A 19,243-nucleotide genomic window follows, 5' to 3' on the forward strand; every position below is an offset into this window, starting at 1 on the left:
AAAAGGAAGGGACGATGCTGCTCAATTCATCTCTTACCTGTGCATGTTGTGTTTTGAATCCAGGCCTGCAGTTGTCTGTTTTAGTGACACACACACATTCACCATATACATTTGTGCCCTCAGCTGCCCTCCATCCCTTGTCCAGTGGTTCCATCATTTTCACTTGTAAACAGCTTCTGCAAGCTTTCTTTCAAATAATGGTCATATAGCCAAGAAAACTAGCAGTAGTATTGGAGATCAAATGCAACACCCTGCCAGCTCTTTCTCCAATTCTTTCAGTTCCTTCCTGCCAAAGTTCATCTTGATGCACTAGAACTAGGTAAGGTGTTACCTTTGCCAGTGTTAGGGACAGTGAGCACTGTTCTAAGCAGCCTCCTGCCTGGTCAGTACAGAGGGGAGACTTCCAAGGAAAACAGTGTGGCAGGCAGTACTATTGGTGATCCAACAGGTGGCACTCATCCTTCTGAGTCATCACCGAGCTAGCGCCTGGTAGGGTTTCTGATAAGAAATTATAGGGAAGCCCTGCCAATGGTTGTGACCACTAGCATAGTCTCCTAGGGTTTCTTAAAGACTTGGTTAATGACATGGACAATGACCTTCTCACATGGCTGTAGCACAAACTGCAAACACTGGAAGCCATTTCACTTTCCCCTCAAACTTCTGTTGTGTTATAACTGCCCCGGTCAACAATAATGCACCTCAGGAAACAGATGGCCATTATAATGCTTAACATACCTTATGTAAAACAGTTTCCTTACTGATGCCAGGAAAAAACAAACCCACCAGAGAGCAGAAATTCTCAGTGAAGCCTGCCCAGCTCATCTTCCCCCGTTGGCCCCTTTTTAGCAGGGAGGGCGACTCCAAAATTGCCACATGTGCTGTGCTACATTATTGGTGCAAAAACAGTAGGATAACCATAATAATCTGGGCAAGATTTAAAAACATACTGAATCTCACACAGGAATCCCTTGCAGGGGGAAACACAACAACCTAGATTCTGTACATCTCATGGATTTCTGCATGATGGAATTATAAATTTCATGAAATACTCAAAAATACTAAATTATACATACTTCAAATATAACAAAGGCAACTACACTTTTAGATTAGAGATGAATTCTTACCTATTACAAGCGTTTGTTAGTAGTTCCCATCTCTGCAATATGTTTTGTCCAAATATGTAGCACCACATTAAGCTCTGATCGCATCCACCTGTAAGCAGGATTGGTCTTGCTCATTACTCAGCTGGGTAAACCCCCAAGGAATAAAAAAGGTGCTTCAAAAAGTCCCTTTAAGTAGTCACTAGGTGTCACAGTCCCTTCTGAGCTGGTACTGAATGAATGACCCAGCAGGGGCTTTACTGTTCTTCCATTACAGATTAGCTCTCAGCAGTGTACGTGACACTGAATCGTCTCTTCTCACATAGGTGACTTTTCATTATAATATATAGCACTTGGGCACCTGCATAAGCTTTTGTGGGGGGCCTCTAAAGTTTTCAGTAAATTATAAAATGGGGTTTATCTAGCAGAAGCCTTTACCTACACACTTTTTTTTGAAAGGCCAAATCTTAGCAATTATAAACCCATATTGCAAGCATCAGTAGTTTCCACCTTGTATTTGTGGTAAAGGGTGCAGAATTAGTGTCTATAGCACCTTATTACAATTACTTACATCTAGCTGTTTAAACCTGATGAATTTCCAGCATTGAATAGCTTAGTGAGTGGGGTTTGGCAAATAAGAGGATGGTTAACAAGATTTTTTTTGGACATTTGAATTACAAATATTGAAAGTCTCAATTTAGCAGTTCACTACCCTGCTGTGGAGAGAGCTTAATTCTGTAGCTGCTTCTGCTGCACAATTTAGCTTGTAATTTACTGATTAGCATTAGTACATATGATAGACTAGGCCCTGACACTGCAATGTACACCACATGGATGGACTACAGTGAACCAGCTGAAGTCAATGCAGCTCCCCGTGGGTACAACTGTGTACAATAATTAAGGCTACGTTTGTGTCACAGAAGTCATGGAATCTGTGACTTCCCGAGACCTCCATGACATTTTCTGCTTCTGCCTCTGGGGCCGTGGGACTGGAGCTGGCAGTCAGCAGGGCCCTGGCAGGGTTCCAGCCTTCTCAGGGGGCCCTCAGGCTTCCAGCAACAGACGACAGCCTAGCATGTGCAGGGGAGAAAGGAGGAAGCCCATAAGTCCCAGTCCCAGCTGCCATGGTAGCAGGCGAAACCATGGAGCTGCAGCAGCAAAAGTCACAGACAGGTCACGGCTTCCGTGAATTTTTGTTTAGTGCCCATGACCTGTCCGTGACTTTTACTAAAAATAACCATGACAAAATCTTAGCCTTAATAATCATGTCTGTTGCAGGATCGCAGCCTCAGCTTTCTGCAGGAAAAGCATAAAGGGACCTGACAGTTGCACCTTGTTTGAAATAGCTCTTACAGCTGTATGTGAGCTGAGTCAGTCTCTGACAGCACCATTATGATGCTCCAGTCTGCTCATGCATGTTTAACTTATGGGCAAGTAAGAGTTGCCAGAGCAATTGATGAAAAGGTACTTACCTGGTACTTAGTTTGCTTTAAAGCTAGGGTGTGACTAGCCCCTGGCTTAGGAATTATTCTCTGATTTACTTCATTTTGGATTTGAGATTCACTCATTCTCAGAACTGTTGAAATCAACTTTCTACTTTACTTGCCTGACATTGGCTTGAATGTTCTCGGAGTTGTTTGGGTAGGCAAATATAAGCCCTTTGGTAACCAGTCCTGTGGTACGGAGAAAGTTCATGCCTCCAACATGTTTAGGCTGCAAATGAGTACGTTTGAGACGTGCACATTGAGAGAAACTCCATTTATTTTGTACAAGGTATAGTACCTTAGCACAGTGAACAAATATATTACAAATCTGTCTTGCTTTAAAAAAGTATTGCCATTTCAATGTCTATTTTCTAAATTAATGCTAATGTACAAGAATGCATTTTTCCCCCCTTCTGTTAAACTCTATGCACTTCATTTCATTTGGTTTGGAAATCCAGCTTTGAAAAAGTCAAGCATATTGCTGCTCTCCAAAGTCCCATCTCATACTGTACAGAAACACAACATATACATTGTTTAGGCTTGCAGCTTACACTGCTTGTGCTAGTGCTAGATGTATGGTAAGTCTCTAACAATAGCCTTATGTAATTAACTGCCTTTGTATTGATATTTCTGAGGTAAGTCTTTCTATATGCTAAGTAAAATATATCCCTACCTAGCCCTACAAAATAATTGTCTAGTTACATCTTGAATAAGGCTTTTCTGGAAAGCAAAATTACTACTGCTGATCAATCATCTGCCCCCATGCATACATGCAGCATTCATGTAAATATTAATGTATTCCTTGCAACGTGAAGATCAGCTTCTTTTTAACCTTATGGGGAAAGAGCTCTCTGGAGTTAGTTCAGTCGTCTGAACTGCAGAAGTTGCCTGTTGCATAAAGGGTTTCTGAAAGTGTGCCCACCTCTGCCCATGAAAGATTCCAGCTTTTTTAATGCTGTATTGCCAGGGCTTCTCCCCACCCCTTGACAAGAGTATTTAGTACGTTACCGGATTGACAGTAGTGAAGCACAAAGAAATACAGCACAGGCTCGGTCAGCATTAATGCAGGCTTCGATCCCAGCGCTGAGCGGGTAGTTCAGTCTCCACAGCACATTCAGCTCCTGGTGAGTACCATCAAGGGTTCAACCTGCAGTGGGCTTTTCCATACGACATTAAACTCCTGTCTACCAGGAACTACACTGGTCCCCGGACCAGTTCGTTTCACATAGGTGTATCATCCACTCACAATGACTCCCAGCTGGAGCCAGATTCAAACCAGTGATCTAGAGGTGAAAGGCTCTGAATTTTACTATCAGGCCCTTAGGCTGCTATTTCCTGCATTAGTATTTTTTACTGATCAATTCATGCTTTAACAAACTAATCACCGTTGCTCTTCTCTCTCTTGTAGTTCCATCAGAACAGCAAAAGCACAACAGACTTCTTTATATTTAAGATGCAATCAATTTGCTACTCCCACATTTGCCTAATGAAATTACATACTTAGCATCAATCCTACTTCATGCTCAAGAACTACAAGAAACTGCTTAATAGCAAGTATTCTATTTTCTATGTCAAGAAGGACTACAAAAAATAATCCGGGAGGCTTATTCCAAAGCAAACCTTATTCCAAGGCAAACCTCATGGTAATTATTCCACAAACAGCTGTTTAAAAAGGAAATGTGGTCACAGCTCAGTTTAATGACATTTCAGGCAGACTCAGCGATGGATCAAGTTGTACTACATGGTAATGCCGATGAAATTAAAGGGTTTATTATAAATGGCATGCAATTAATTTAGCTACAATGCAATGGCTTGCAAAGATGGTCTAGAAACCCCATGATGGCTTAGAAAGCATTAGTTTGGGTGCAGAACAGAAACAGGGTTAGATTTTTGACACATTGGCAGTGGAACGGCTTCTCAGCTGCTGTGAATCTGCATAGCGCCATTGAAGTCACTGAAGCTATATGTCAACTTAGAGCAGTTGACAGTCTGGGCCTCTGTATCGAATAAAGTGGCAGCTATATAAGGCCAAATAAAATACCACCAACAATCAAAGGCTTCCATAGTTTGTTAAAAATGTATCCCTAAGCATCTGACTGCCAGATGCTAGACCTGGATAACAGGGGATGGATCACTTGATGATTGCCCTGTTCTGTTCATTCCGTCTGATGCATCTGGCATTGGCCACTGTCGGAAGACAGGATACTGGGCTAGATGGACCATTGGTCTGGCCCAGTATGGCCGTAGTCATATATGTTGGGCATGAGACACATTGTTTAGATGAGCTCTATGGCTAAAGATCACTGGAGTCTTATGAAGATTTACATTGCTTACAATGAGCATGAGGCATTGAGAATAACCACAGACGGTGTAATACTCCTCTACTAAAATCTCTTGGCAGCCACTAGGAAAGGGAACTTATTACAAAACTAATTTACCACAAATAAAATCGACATGTACACAGAATGGATATGACAGCATGAACCAAGGATTACAAATTATATCAGTTGAATTAAACAGCAGTCTTTCCCGTTTTGTGTGTGTATCCTTTTCCACGATGCGTATGTAAAATATATTCCAGCATCTTTTTAGACATCTTGTTTCTAACAGTAAAGGTCTCTATGTGGATGGTAGAAATGTACATCTGTAGCTGTAAGTACTTACAGTTGGGGTGTGAGTGGGTTGTTTTTAGTTTACAGTTAAGAGAACACAGTCTGTAGAGTTTTTGACTGGACTATGTAAACTGCTTCCTTGAGTAATTATTCCAATCAGATGGAGATGATGGTTATTTTTTTGTATCAGTATAAAAACATCTTTTTCAATATCATGCAGCAGCAGTTGGCCCAAACAAATGTTCTGTTAGGTTAGGTTCCTTGTGTAATACTATTTCAAGTCACATCAGCGTATTGCAAAACCAAAAAGGATTGTCTTCGTTTCTTTCATTTAGTCAGGGAGAATGTTCGCAGCACACTGCGACAGCGAAGCGTATCCCTTTAAGACTGCTTGTCCCAAGATGCCCCATGGGTAGGGCTGTGTCTTACAGGGAGAAGGTCATAATGACTAGGAATGTGGCTGTTCCTAGGCAGGTCATATGGATTCTGGTTGTAATTAGCACTACGACCATGGGCTTCTTGGACCACACTGACAGTGGGCTCTGAAGATACAATGAAAAATGGGTTACAATGGCTAGCAGGCTGCTAGTTCTGATCGTCAAGAGTTTTACATGCTCACGTTAACACATGCGTACAGGCAAATCCTTTCCAAACTCTTTCTGCTACTCCGGATTTAGTTCCAAGGGCACTGCAAAGAACGCTTTCAAATGATCTGCCATTTCTTTTTTAATCTTGCAATTGGGATTTGAAACTCAAAACAGTTTAAAAACAAGTAAGCATACAGAAGGGTTGTGTTCCTCTTTGATCCCAAACTTGGGACCCTAGATAGGAAAATCAGCACCGTCCCTATCCCATAAAGCACAGTTGTCTCTCGATTCTGCCAAATCCTAATGACCTCTGCCCCAATGTAAAACTCAAGAGAGAATACTGCTAAAATTAATTTTGCTCCTGTTGAACTACTGAGCTTCCTTGGTTATCTAGGACACTTACCAACTTCATATATATTTTTATTAGTCTTTGATGAGGTTGGCATTTCTGAATAGGGCGAATCCCTGTGAATGGGTGATTTCATTTCCACATAACTGCTCTCCGAGTGTTTACATGTCAAGATGGGTGGATCCTTAATGGTGGCGTATGGGTTTTCGCTGCTGTTCAGAGAGCAGGTGCTTGAACTACACACAGATTCTTTCATATACTCTGCAAAACAAGAACAGAGTAGATTTCTTAGAAAGGTCAGATAGATGTGAATGGCTACAACTGAACCTCTGCAGAGAGGGGGAAGAACTTTAATCTTTGAGGCATCTAGTACAAAAATCCAACACTTATGCTTTGGGCACATCCAGAGCATGACATCTATAAATCATCCCTTTATCCAAACACATCCACAATTCATCTCCTCAATATTTAGAAGGAAAACCGTACTTGGTACCAAGGCCATTCCTGAGAACAGGTCTAACTGCCCTTCATTATACTATTTGGCAACATCATTTAATTTCAGATGGCAACTTTCCCCAGCCCTCCATAACCCTCAAGGACCTAAGTGCTAATGTCATCCTTTCTTTACATGCACTGACCCAGGGAAGCATGCACAGGTTTGCTCTGAGCCAGCTTTGAAAGTAGTCATTTCTGTCGGTGCTTGGTATGCTAGACAAGCTACAGGGTTAGCGTCCTGAGCTGCAGTCAACATCAAATGTCGTATGTTTGAAAATTAATATTTCCAGCAGCCTTAGAACTGCATCAATCAAAGTGGTTAGTGGTTTTCAGTCAGATGTAATTTAAGGGGCTATCCAGCACTGGAAGGATTAGATTTCTTCTTCATGTTCCCTTCTGATGATAAAAATTCTGTAGGGGAGACCCTGCTCTCAGAAAAATTCTTCAGGCTCTGCAGTGGGATGAAGCCCATCTTATGTCTCTTGGGTTTTTTTGATGCTGTAAACACTGATCATTCCCTTCCCCCAATATGAAATAAATACATCAGACTGTAACACAGGCAAAATTGTAAGAGGAGAGAAAGGTTGGCATGAGATAAGGAAGCCGCCAAGAACTACGCCAAGAACTGAAACTGGCCTGAGAATTTCAGCCTTGTATAAACAGTAGTGCCAGTCGTGCTATTTAAAAAGAATAAAAAAAGAAAGAATAAATAAGTCTTAACATTGACTTTCAATAACGTGCCATTGCTCCTGTGTGCAGTCCAGCTGCTGTGCATTGCCAGTAATTTAGAACTAGAGCGATGCAATGAAAGGTGAGGCATTTTCTTGTGCTGGTTTACAGTACAAAGGCAGATCCTGGTATCTATGAAACACGCCCGGTGCAATGGTGGGACTTGCAAAATATCTGAATTCCCAGTTGCCCCCGCTGTCTAGTATGGGAGACAAAAAGAGAAATTCAGGTTAAGAAATAAACAAACAAAGACATCTCTTCCCCTTTAAAAATATTTCTCTGCTGCTATTTGTTTCCTCTACTATGAGACACTTTGTCACTTGATGATTACCTGTTCTGTTCATTTCCTCTGAAGCACCTGGCATTGGCCACTGTCAGAAGATAGGATACTGGGCTAGATGGACCTTTGGTCTGCCCCAGTATTGTATGTTCCCTTTAATCTGTTGTGTAACCATCTCCATATAAGCTTTGGGGATGCTGTACCAGGAGTTAGTGTGTATGTAGAGTCTAGTACAGCCCCCACCTGTGGGATAATGCTGTATGGGATAATACTGAACCAAAAAGCATTGCCTGATCCTATGAGGTGCTGAAAGCTCTTGACTCCTACTCAAGGGGACCAGGGCACCTGGTATCTTGTAGGATCAGCTCCTCAGCTGAGGTCAGCAAGGAGCAAACTCAATCTCCTCTCTTCACAGACATAGACTTGGTACACATCCTTGTGGGAAAGTTTGCTCGCTGATTCAGTGCCTGATCCTACCTGCTGGTGGGGACACCTACCATTGCTTTTGTGTGTGTGTCTCTGCAATGTCCCAGGGCCCTTCTACCACCTCCCCATCCCTTCCTGACAGCTTGGTTCCATAAGGACAGGGGCCCAGATCCTCAAAGGTATTTAGGCACCTAACTTCCACTGAAATCAGTGCAAATTCGGTTTCTAAATACCTTTGAGGATCTGAGGCAATGTGCCTTCCCCTCCACCCTGGTTGCCTGCTCCTCCCATACAGCTCTTTGGTGCCCTCCCTTTGGAAAAGGCAACTCAACATACAGAGTCCCTTCCACATGGGGGTCTGGAGGAAGGGGGGGCATTCAGGCTGTCTGTACTTTCCCATTTCTATTCTGATGCTTGGCTTCAAACTCTAGAAGAAGATCTTAGATTGACAACAATATTCTGGAACCCTCTCTAAGCAGCATCTGTTTGAGAAATATTTTGTCCTTCCCATTTCAGTGAAGGTCTGTGACAGAGCAAAAACCACCCATCAAAAATTAACGGCATCCCTATGCCAGCTAAACTGTGAATCTCACACAGGAGGAGTTGAGCAGAAGCCTATTAACTCATGCTAATGACCAGGCAACCAACATAGCATTTCCAAACTTTGCAAGCCCCCAGGGCCTGATCCTGCAAACCCTTGCTCTTACAACCATCCCACTGGCTGTTATTAATTACTCGTGTGAGTAAGGATTTGCAGGATTGATCTGTGTAGCAAGAAAGCTAACAGCAGGGCAAAAACAATTCCAGAATCCTGCATTACAAAATGCACATTACTTCTTTGGACAACTGCAGTTGATTTTTCAGTTATTTGCAACCCTTCAGAGTGTCCAAGTAAACCTGCAGGGGTGCATTTTGTATGAGCACTGGACTCTTAGCAACAATGGACCTTCATCGTAACATTTGGTTCTTAAACTTCTGGTGAGAAGTCAAATGGGGCGAGACCAGCAGGAGAGTTTGGGGAGAACAAGCAGGCTAGCAGATTAGCAAGGAGAGACTTGGGGAGCTTAGCTCCACAGACCAGACCCACAGGGCACGTACAAAGAGGATGAGAACACTGCAGGAACCGGGGTACCAATGCAGTGTATACAATAATCAAATTAAGGCTCTCTGACCATTACAAAACTACAGGTTTGGAAGGATACAAAACAAATCAATTCTGCTCTGTTACATCAATGGAAGTGTGGAGTTACCTCACTCACTACAAAAGTTACTCCAGATTTACACTGGTGTGCATGGGAACAGAATTTGCTCCTCTGACTTTAAGAGCCTGGTTCAGCATCCAGTGAAACCAGCAGGAAGCTTTCCACTCCCTTCAATGGGCAATGGATAAGACCCCAAAAGATCAAAACCTCCCATGTACCAGCTACTTCAAGTTTTGTCCCTTTCACACTGCATTTGAGTTAATAAAGGTCTGTCGTGCATCCCTGCTTAAAAAGCTGAGGGATGATACACAAAGAATATAGGAATCATGCAAAGAAATGGAAAGCCCGAGAATGAAAGGACCTGTGCTATAGCATTAGGCCCAATTCTGCAGCCCTTACCAGGGCAAAACTCTCATTGACTTCAGTGGGAATTCTGTCTGAGTGAGGATTGAGGGGCCTGATCCTGTAAGATGCTGAGTGCTCTTGGCTTCCATTGGTTTCACCTCAATGGGGGAGTGCTCGGCACTTCAGAGGGATAGGCCCTGATTAGGATTGCAGTATCAAGAACATTGCTTTTACTCCATTCTAGCAAAAGGAAGCCCCAGCTAGCGGTCAGCAAAAGACATCTTCTAGTGGCTCATAAATATTCATAGCAAAGACTGTTCATTTGACAAATTACCCTTCACAAGAAATTGATGGACAGACCTTAATAAAAATGGGCTATAAATTCTATGGAAACAGAAACTGTTTAATCAAGTAAAGTGAGAATGTTGCAAACCTACTTCCCTCACCCTATTCATGCTGATGAATGGGTGCATAGAGGAGACAAAAGGCAGGAATCAATGGGGCTCTGTATCCTTAAGGATCAATAAGATCATCATAAAGGGCAAAGCAAGCTGAAAAGATAACCAGCAGATTTCAAACTGCCCCAGAGTCCACTGGCTGGAGCTGCCCAAAGGCCCAGAATAGACCTGATCTGCACAGGTTTGGGGATAAACTCTTGAAAAGTAGATTCTGGCAGAACAATTTTATCTACAACTTTTAAAAACATTTATTTCTGTTCTGCCTGGAGCAAGTAAACAGCCGAATTAATCTGTGCTGTTTCTTATTTGAAAATGTGCACATTGGATCTAACCCAGGCCAAATTCCCACCTTACAGTGAACACGATTCAATCCGGCTCAGATATTTGTATCTCCCAAATGAGGGTTTCCAAAGAACTGCTGTGAGAACCATAACCATAACCATAACTGCAAGCAGGGCCTCAGAGCTGTGTAAATCAGAAGTAACTAGTGAAATCAATGGATTTATGCCATAAAGTATTGGAGAAGTGTCACTCAGACCATATAGATTCATTTGGACCATTATGTGTCCAAACGCCTTTAGCAGTGGGCATGGAGAAGCAGTATCCCAAAGGGATGATTCCTGCTGACATTAATGGGAGTTATGTGCCTAAAGAAAGAGACTTGACCCCTCGCTCTGAACAGGATGTAATTTATAGAGCACAGCATGTATTTGGAAACACATTGCACTTGGGAGCCATTATCTGCTAGGTATAATATGCACTAGAGCTCAATTAGTTTTAACTCTAAGAGGACTGGAAAAGTCTGTGTTATTTTGTTAAGATGATTTGGAAGAAAAAAACCCATCTGACACGAGGTGCTAAATTTGTTACAAGACCCGTTTAAAAATTTTAACTCAAATCAATTTACCAATTTACGTATAATTCGCAGAAAATTCATTCTGCGCTCAAAGAATTTGTGTTGGGGTTTTTTTTGGGAGAGGGTGTTACTAAGAGCTGGTAAAAATAATTTCCTATCACACACACACACAAAAAATCAAGATTTAAAAAATAAAATCACCCAGAATCAGAACAACATGCCAAACTTTTCAACTTTTTTGTGTGAAATGAAATTCGGAAAAAAAAGGTTCATTTTAAATTAATCCAAATGTTTGTTTTTGATTCATTTGGAATGTTTAATGTTTCATGATACATCAGAATGTTTCCAGCCTTTTATTGAATTTTTCTATTTATAAAATAAAATGTCAAAATTAAAATAATTTAGAAATGAAAAATCAAAACTTTTCATTCCAAAAATGACAGGTTTCAGAGTAGCAGCCGTGTTAGTCTGTATTCGTAAAAAGAAAAGCAGTACTTGTGGCTTAGTACTTAGAGACTAACAAATTTATTTGAGCATAAGCTTTCGTGAGCTACAGCTCACTTCATCGGATGCATTCGGTGGAAAATACAGTGGTGAGATTTATATACACGCACAGAGAACATGAAACAATGGGTTTATCATACACACTGTAAGGAGAGTGATCACTTAAGATGAGCCATCACCAGCAGGAGGGGCGGGGGAAAGGAGGAAAACCTTTCATGGTGACAAGCAAGGTGGACCATTTCCAGCAGTTAACAAGAACATCTGAGGAACAGTGGGCGGTGGGGTGGGGGGGGGAGAAATAACATGGGGAAATAGTTTTACTTTGTGTAATTACCTATCCACTCCCAGTCTCTATTCAAGCCTAAGTTAATTGTATCCAGTTTGCAAATTGATTCCAATTCAGAAGTCTCTCGCTGGAGTCTGGTTTTGAAGTTTTTTTGTTGAAGGATAGCCACTCAGGTCTGTAATCAAGTGACCAGAGAGATTGAAGTGTTCTCCGACAGGTTTTTGAATGTTATAATTCTTGACGTCTGATTTGTGTCCATTTATTCTTTTACGTAGAGACTGTCCAGTTTGGCCAATGTACATGGCAGAGGGGCATTGCTGGCACATGATGGCATAGATCACATTAGTAGATGCGCAGGTGAAGGAGCCTCTGATAGTGTGGCTGATGTGATTAGGCCCTATGATGGTGTCCCCTGAATAGATATGTGGACAGAGTTGGCAACGGGCTTTGTCGCAAGGACAGGTTCCTGGGTTAGTGGTTCTGTTGTGTGGTGTATGGTTGCTGGTGAGTATTTGCTTCAGGTTGGGGGGCTGTCTGTAAGCAAGGACTGGCCTGTCTCCCAAGATCTGTGAGAGTGATGGGTCCTTCAGGATAGGTTGCAGATCCTTGATGATGCATTGGAGAGGTTTTAGTTGGGGGCTGAAGGTGATGATCACCTTATTCCAAAAATGTTCAGGTTTTTCCCTAAATGAAATGCTGTCAAAACTGACATGATTTCATGAAAGATTTCAGTTTTGTTGAACCAATGGAAAATTGTTTTGACAAAAAAATTCTGACTAACTCTAGGTATGCTGCATTTTTTATACAAAGCGGTTGAATCGTTGATTTAAGTGCAAAACTCAACCTTAACCATGGGATCATAACCAGCACTTCTATATTTTGCATTTATGTTCAATAAATATACCAAATAGGACACAAATAGAAATCAGAGGAATGTCTGCTCTTCATATTTTAATTCCCTGATGAATTAGGGTTGCTGATGAACAGAGCTTCCATCCAAAGAGATCCAGTCTCTTTTGGTTCTTGTCATGTGGAGCAGACCTGGGGAAGTGTTGCCTGCACTGCACATTTACCGCATCCAGGATTAGGGAGTTAGATGGCGGGTGGGTGAATAAGAAATCAGTGTCCTCAAGGGGGAATGTAATACTTTTTTATACATTGGTGGAATAGTAGCAATTGTTTGCCCATAATCTTAGCTGAATCCAGGAGCGCCTCGTTGATGGTTAACGCCACCCGGGTGCATGTTGCTGACTGTATGATATCCAACAGCTTGTGTTGTGAATCCCTGACGTCTTCAAGCGGAAGTGAGGAGTGTCAGCTACCCTCTTTCTGAGGTCCTAATACTGCTGAAAATCACTGGCCATGGAAGGTGGTGGAGGCATAACCCACTTCATCTGCAGGATGAAATAGGTGCTTAAGGTGTGGCTTCTTTATCTGCCCTGGCCTCTTGTTCCTCAAACATCTCCTGGAGAAGAGAGGACTGAACAATCATAGTTTCCCTTTGAGATGGTATCGGTGGTCTGGAGAATTTTTGTCGGTAAGCAGCCCAAGTATGGGAGGGCCCATATGGGACTTGTGGTGGGATGAAGGGTCGGTTTCACAATTCTTGATGATGGTCGCAATCTTCCCTGTGACAGTCAAAGAATGGGTTCCTGACAGGATATGTTGGGGGACCCTGGACTGAAATAAAAGAGACTGATGAAGTCCTCTTCATTCTCTTCAACATGGTCCAATGGAGGAGCCCCACTGAAAAGGGTGGAGAGTCCTGCGGTACCAGGAAAATGGTAGCAGTCTGGAGACCGAGGTCTCAGTGCCAAAAGGCGCTAGGTATCCATGAGGAACAGGGATTCCAGCTCATCCATTATGGCAGGTCCCTTGCATATCTAAACTCTTGTGGTGCCGAGCAGGGAATTGGTACCAACAGGGTAGCCAAGGATGCAGTAGCTGAAGATGACAGTACTGTCAATGGCGGGCATACCAATGCAGATGCCAGTCAAGTCTGGTGCCATTGCTTGCTAGGTACCAAGGGTGACAAATGGGGAGGTGCCAGTGGTGGGACTGAGGCTGGTGGTACTGGACTGGGACACTTACGCTTGCCTTCTTTGTCCTTGGTAGAGGATACTGAAGCCATGTTAGAGCCGTCTCTCCCTTGAGCTCTGGGGCTTTCTGGCTCCACCAGGACCAGAGGAGGAGACCGCTGGCTCAGCGGTACTGGGCCGGGAGGTCAAGGCTTTGGAGGCTGTAGATTTCGCAGGGGGTCTGGGCTTTTTGGGAGCAGGCTCCTTCAGGGGAGAGTCCGTGCTCCTGTTTTTGGGAGTCTTCTCAGAAGCCTCCATTGATCTGCCCTTCTTAGGGGAAGCCTGTGCCAAGGTGAAAGGGGAGCTGGATCTGTCCGATGACAGATGTACCGGCAGGGGGTGTCTCTTGTGACTTGACTCAGACACTGGTCCAAGTGAGTGCTCCATATGAACAGTGTGAGCTGAGTGTCTCTGTTCTTTCTTGCCCTAGACTTGTGGTCTAGGAGAAAATTCCACTTGTGGGAGACGTGGGACCCTCCCCAACAACAGACAACCTTAGAGTGGCCGATACTCACGGGTACAGCCTCTCGGCAGGAGAGGCAGCATTTTACACCAGGAAGACAAGACTCCTCAAGAAGAGAGGGGGAAGGGGAAAAAAAGAAATCTATCCTCTCACAACTGACACTTACTAACTATAAAAGCGGCAAAGAGTCCTGTGGCACCTTACAGACTAACAGACGTATTGGAGCATAAGCTTTCGTGGGTGAATACCCACTTTGTCAGACGCATGTCTGACTAGTTACTAACTATAATGACTACTAACCACTGACTATACTAACTAATTTTAAACAACTATAAGAAGAATACAAAATAGCTGAGGTATGCTCAAGACAGGCATGCTAGGCGTGCATCTGAGGCCAAGGTGGTAGAGGAGCAACCGAGGGCAATTCACCCGTGCACCTCTATGTTACCTCAGCATCTGGCACAAGGAGGCATAAGGCACATGTGCAAGCTGAACAGGCACTGCTAGTGGAAAATTCTCCTATCAAGGGCTCGAAAGGTGCATGCAAACCTGAAGGGGAGCATCCATAGGGACACAACTCGAAGAAGAGTCTCTGCTTTCATCTAAAAAATATAGCAAGTCTCTAGCCCCTGTGGTCGCAAAGAAAAGTTTGTAACGGTAACCCCTAAAGGCGCAAACACCAGCCGGCGAATCAAAAGAACCAAACACTGATTATTTCTTTAAATCTCACAAATTTCTAAGCCAATCTCATTTTGGAGCCCAACTCATGATTTTTGAGCACTTGGTGCTGGCAATACAGCTTTTGAGGCCTTCACTGCTCTGATGCATCTTCCATCCCTGTTTCCCCACTACAGGAAGGTGGCATCAGACCAGATACTGGGGACAGGATGACTCCATGTCATATAGTTCAGGACACCTGGACTCTTTAAGCCTGCATTAGAGACAGAGTTACTGCATTCCTAATGGAAGGACACAGGAAAGGGACCTCTCTCTCTCACCTCAGGAAGCTGCATAGGGAGCTCTGAGACTCAAGCCCTGCACTGAAGGTTACATCATGTCTGTTCTAAGTAGCCAGCACAGAGGCAGCAGCCAGGGCTTTGAGTCTGAGTCCCTTTTGTGTTGGTGGACTTTGCAACTAGTAAATGAAGCCGGTTCAATGTTTTGCTGCAGAGGCACCATTGCTACTTTGCAGTGTGGAACCAGAGCCTGGGTCTGTCCATCCACAATCCAGCCAAGCTTTTAAACTGGCGAGGGCGGGAATATGAATCTCTGTGTGTAAGCAAAGCCAGCCTGTGCAAATCAGCTAAGTGTTTTGCCAGATTGAAATGTTCAAAGCCCAGAGTGGTGGATGGTGGCTTTCAAAAGCATGAATCACTCTTGTAAATGCTGAACATTGAAAGAAATTGGCGAGCAACAAGCAATGACTAAGAATAAAACCAGTCTGGCTACTGCTGAAAAATCAGAATGAATTCTTCGCTGGACCAGATGGAGCAACAATAAGAGCAGAGGTGTGGAAAGAACACCAATGGCTGGGGGAAAGGCAGAATTTATCCAATAATAAACAGGAGTCTCCCTGGGCACTTGAACCTGAAGAAAGTATCTGATGAGACAGGCCATGACAATTTCCATCCACCCACACCCAAAATACATATTCATGCAAAACACAGTTTAAGAGGATTGCAGACCGCACTGAGTTATGTATCATTAGAAGCTGTTTTAAAGCAGACTCAGAGCAAAACAAGAAGAAAGGGGATGAGATGGGAGAACGGGAATGCAGCCGTGTTCACAATACACCTAATAGTGCTAGCTTCCTCCTTTTTATGGTTGCTTCTGTCACCCGCTCTCTGCTGCCGAGCTGTATGTGACTCTCTGAACTCATCTGCCAAGAATGAAAAAATCATTTTAAAATGCAAAGCAGGTTTTCTCCAGAAACAATTGACATGGGCAGATGCAGAACTAAGCTAGGAGACAAGTGTGGTCTCGTGGAGAAGGACTGCCTTGGGAGTCCAGACACTTCTTTTCCCAGCTCTACCACTGAGCTGTGAGTGACCTTGGGTAAGCCACTTCCTCTCTCTGCCCCTCTGTTTAAACTGCCTTGCATAATGACAGGTTTCAGAGCAGCAGCCGTGTTAGTCTGTATTCGCAAAAAAGAAAAGGAGTACTTGTGGCACCTTGGAAACTAACAAATTTATTTGAGCATAAGCTTTTGTGAGCTACAGCTCACTTCATCGGATGCATTTGGTGGAACGAAAGCTTATGCTCTAATAAATTTGTTAGTCTCTAAGGTGCCACAAGTACTCCTTTTCTTTCTGTTTAAACTGTAAGCCCTTCAGGGCAAGGAGGATCTCTTACTATACGTCTGTACTGCTGCCAGCACCATGGGGCCCTGACTGAGACTGGAGCCTCTAGGTGCTGCTGTCACACAATCAATAACAAAAAGAATGCTACGTTCCTTACTTGGAAATAAAAGGGTTAATGGCCTGATTCTCCAAGCCCTACTCATGTTAGTCATCCCATTGCTGGGAAACTTGGGTGAGTAGGGTCTGCAGGATCAGGTGTCAGCATTTTGTAACAATGTTTCTTTACGTTTCCTCTCTGTGTTTGTGCAGCAGTAGGGTAGCCTGGCACAAATTGTCCCCACTGAGTGATCTGGATTTCCACCGCCAGCAGAGCTCAGGTGAACCCTCACCAAAGCAGCCGTGACTTACACACATGGTTAGGGGGATAAGTGCCAAAGCTTTTCTCTGGTTTCAGAGTAGCAGCCATGTTAGTCTGTATTCGCAAAAAGAAAAGGAGTACTTGTGGCACCTTAGAGACTAACAAATTTATTAGCGCATAAGCTTTCATGAGCTACAGCTCACTTCATCGGATGCATCATAAGCTAACGAAAGCTTATGCTCTAATAAATTTGTTAGTCTCTAAGGTGCCACAAGTACTCCTTTTCTTTTTGCGAAAGCTTTTCTCTGTGAGACTCCAATTGCCCTGGAGCTGGAACTGTCTTATCTGAGTGACTCAGCCCGCAGACATGCTCCCTTTCTCAGGGGCAGAAGATGGGTTTGGAGAGTTATGTACAGATCAGTAGCCTGGATACTGTGAGTAGAACATGTCCCCACACAGAACTGAACTCACTGGATGTCTCATATATGGCCTTCTATTAAAAGAAAACACTTGTAGGATTAAGAGCAATAGCAGTGTACGGCCTATAGTCCAGGAGTTCTTTCTCTCTTCCCCTCCCTCTTTCTCACCCACCCCCCCCAGGGGCCCAGCACCCCAGTAACCAGACCTCATTCTCAGTAGGCTGTCGTTTAAATGCCTGTTCGCTGCAGAAAGCCCATTACTCTGAATACCTGATGCATGGATCACATTAACCCTATACAAATGACTGATAGTGTTCTGGGGAAAACATCATGACCGGGTAGATGTCTGTGACCCAGGTCTCTATGTGCTGTACAGTACTGAGGCTAATCTACAAAGAGTGACCGCATGCAAACAATAAAACCGGACACTCCTATGCAACCCCACCTGCCTTGCTGGTGTCAATGGGCAGAACGCCGCTCACACCTACTGAGCTCTGCCCATTGAGTGCAGTTGAGGCCCATGGTGCTGTTCTTTTGACATCCCATCACAGCCCCTTTTGAAAATCCCACAAGGTGCCTATCTGCATCTGCAGGCACCTAAATTCCTTTGAAAATCCAGCCGTGTCTCATTGCTTATTGCAGTCAGCTGTGTCTGTTTATAGTGATCAAACAACTAATGAAGACTTTTACTTCCAAGAGAAGTAACGGAATTCTCAGTGGACTGGACCACTTGCAGGTGTGAATTTTGAACAGCAACAAGCAAAGTGAACTAACCATGTAAAGAAAAAGGCTAAAATCCTAAATACGTAATGAAATATGTAACTTCCATAGCCCACTGTGGCTGTGCTTCTTTATCTTCACATATGTAGTCATATATATGCATCTCTCTCTATATATTATGGATAGGTTTGGAAGGATTTGATTTTTATCGGTAAATATTGATTTCACCATACACACATATTTTCATCAATGATCATCAAAATCTGAAGCTAAGCAAATAAGATGAATGCCGCTTGAGAGCTTATTTGAGTTTGATTTAAGGATATTTACTTTCTATATTTTGACATGTGATATTGACACTTTGTGCCTTAAGGGTTCTAAAGTTTTAACTTTTTGAATATCAGTGTCTACCGTCACTGTATTGCCTAATCCCCCATAATTGTGAAAAATCAAATCAATACCAGAAAAAAGCTTAAAAATAAACATCAATATTATCCATTGAAATTATAAAACAATAAAATTTGAATTCTGCCAAGCTTAATTATAGAGACAAGATGGGTGAGGTAATAACTTTTATTGGACTAACTTCTGCTAGTGAAAGGGACAAGCTTTTGACCTTACACACAACTCTTTTTCAGCCTAATTATGAGGTGTGTGGGTATGAATTCAGACTGTGTGTTTATATCATTATTTTCACTTTGTAAAAATAAATGGTGATTTATTTTAATCTACTTTTGTACTAATAGTTTCTTTGATGAAACTGTGAGTAATTTATTGTACAGTAGATTTTTTCATTGGAAGATAAAGGGCTTTTACTGAACAGAGATATCAGTCAAGTCACTGGAAGCACTACCAGTCAATGGAATAAGGAAAAACATGGAAAACTAACATTTTTTTCTCTTAATATTTTGACAGTTCATGTATAGTGAGGTTCCTTGAAGCTGTACTAAGTACTCTCACTTAAGGCAATGGGATAAATCAATCTTTTCCTACATATTATATTAGTTATTTTTATGAGCAAAAAATATTTTCATTCTCTAGGCCTGGCTGAGGGCTAGTAATATACCTCTTAGGGCTGGTCATTGCCATATACATGTTTCATACTCATGGGCCATCTTCCCTCAATTTAATTAAAAAGGGCCAGATCCTGCAACCCTTACTCACATAGGCAGTCCCATTTGGTTTCATGTAA

The 19,243-nt window shown here is 42.9% G+C and overlaps 1 protein-coding gene across 4 annotated transcripts in view; it reads right to left on the bottom strand.

Annotated features, from left to right (window-relative positions):
- Nucleotides 1-5,241: 5,241 nt before the first annotated feature.
- MEGF11 (multiple EGF like domains 11) overlaps nucleotides 5,242-19,243 on the bottom strand; it is a 384,734-nt gene continuing 370,732 nt past the window's right edge. For 3 of the 4 annotated variants that reach the window (XM_038420566.2, XM_038420568.2, XM_043493760.1), the window contains 2 exons: nucleotides 6,187-6,393; nucleotides 5,242-5,738 (listed from right to left, as the gene is read on the bottom strand). In XM_038420566.2, coding sequence (XP_038276494.1) covers nucleotides 5,578-5,738; nucleotides 6,187-6,393 — 368 coding nt within the window. In that variant the 3' untranslated portion in view covers nucleotides 5,242-5,577. Of the gene's footprint in view, nucleotides 5,739-6,186; nucleotides 7,556-19,243 lie in introns of those variants that run through there. The other variant, XM_043493759.1, reaches the window with a different exon arrangement.

This window comes from Dermochelys coriacea, chromosome 10 (assembly GCF_009764565.3).
Source record: "Dermochelys coriacea isolate rDerCor1 chromosome 10, rDerCor1.pri.v4, whole genome shotgun sequence".
NCBI lineage: Eukaryota > Metazoa > Chordata > Testudines > Dermochelyidae > Dermochelys > Dermochelys coriacea.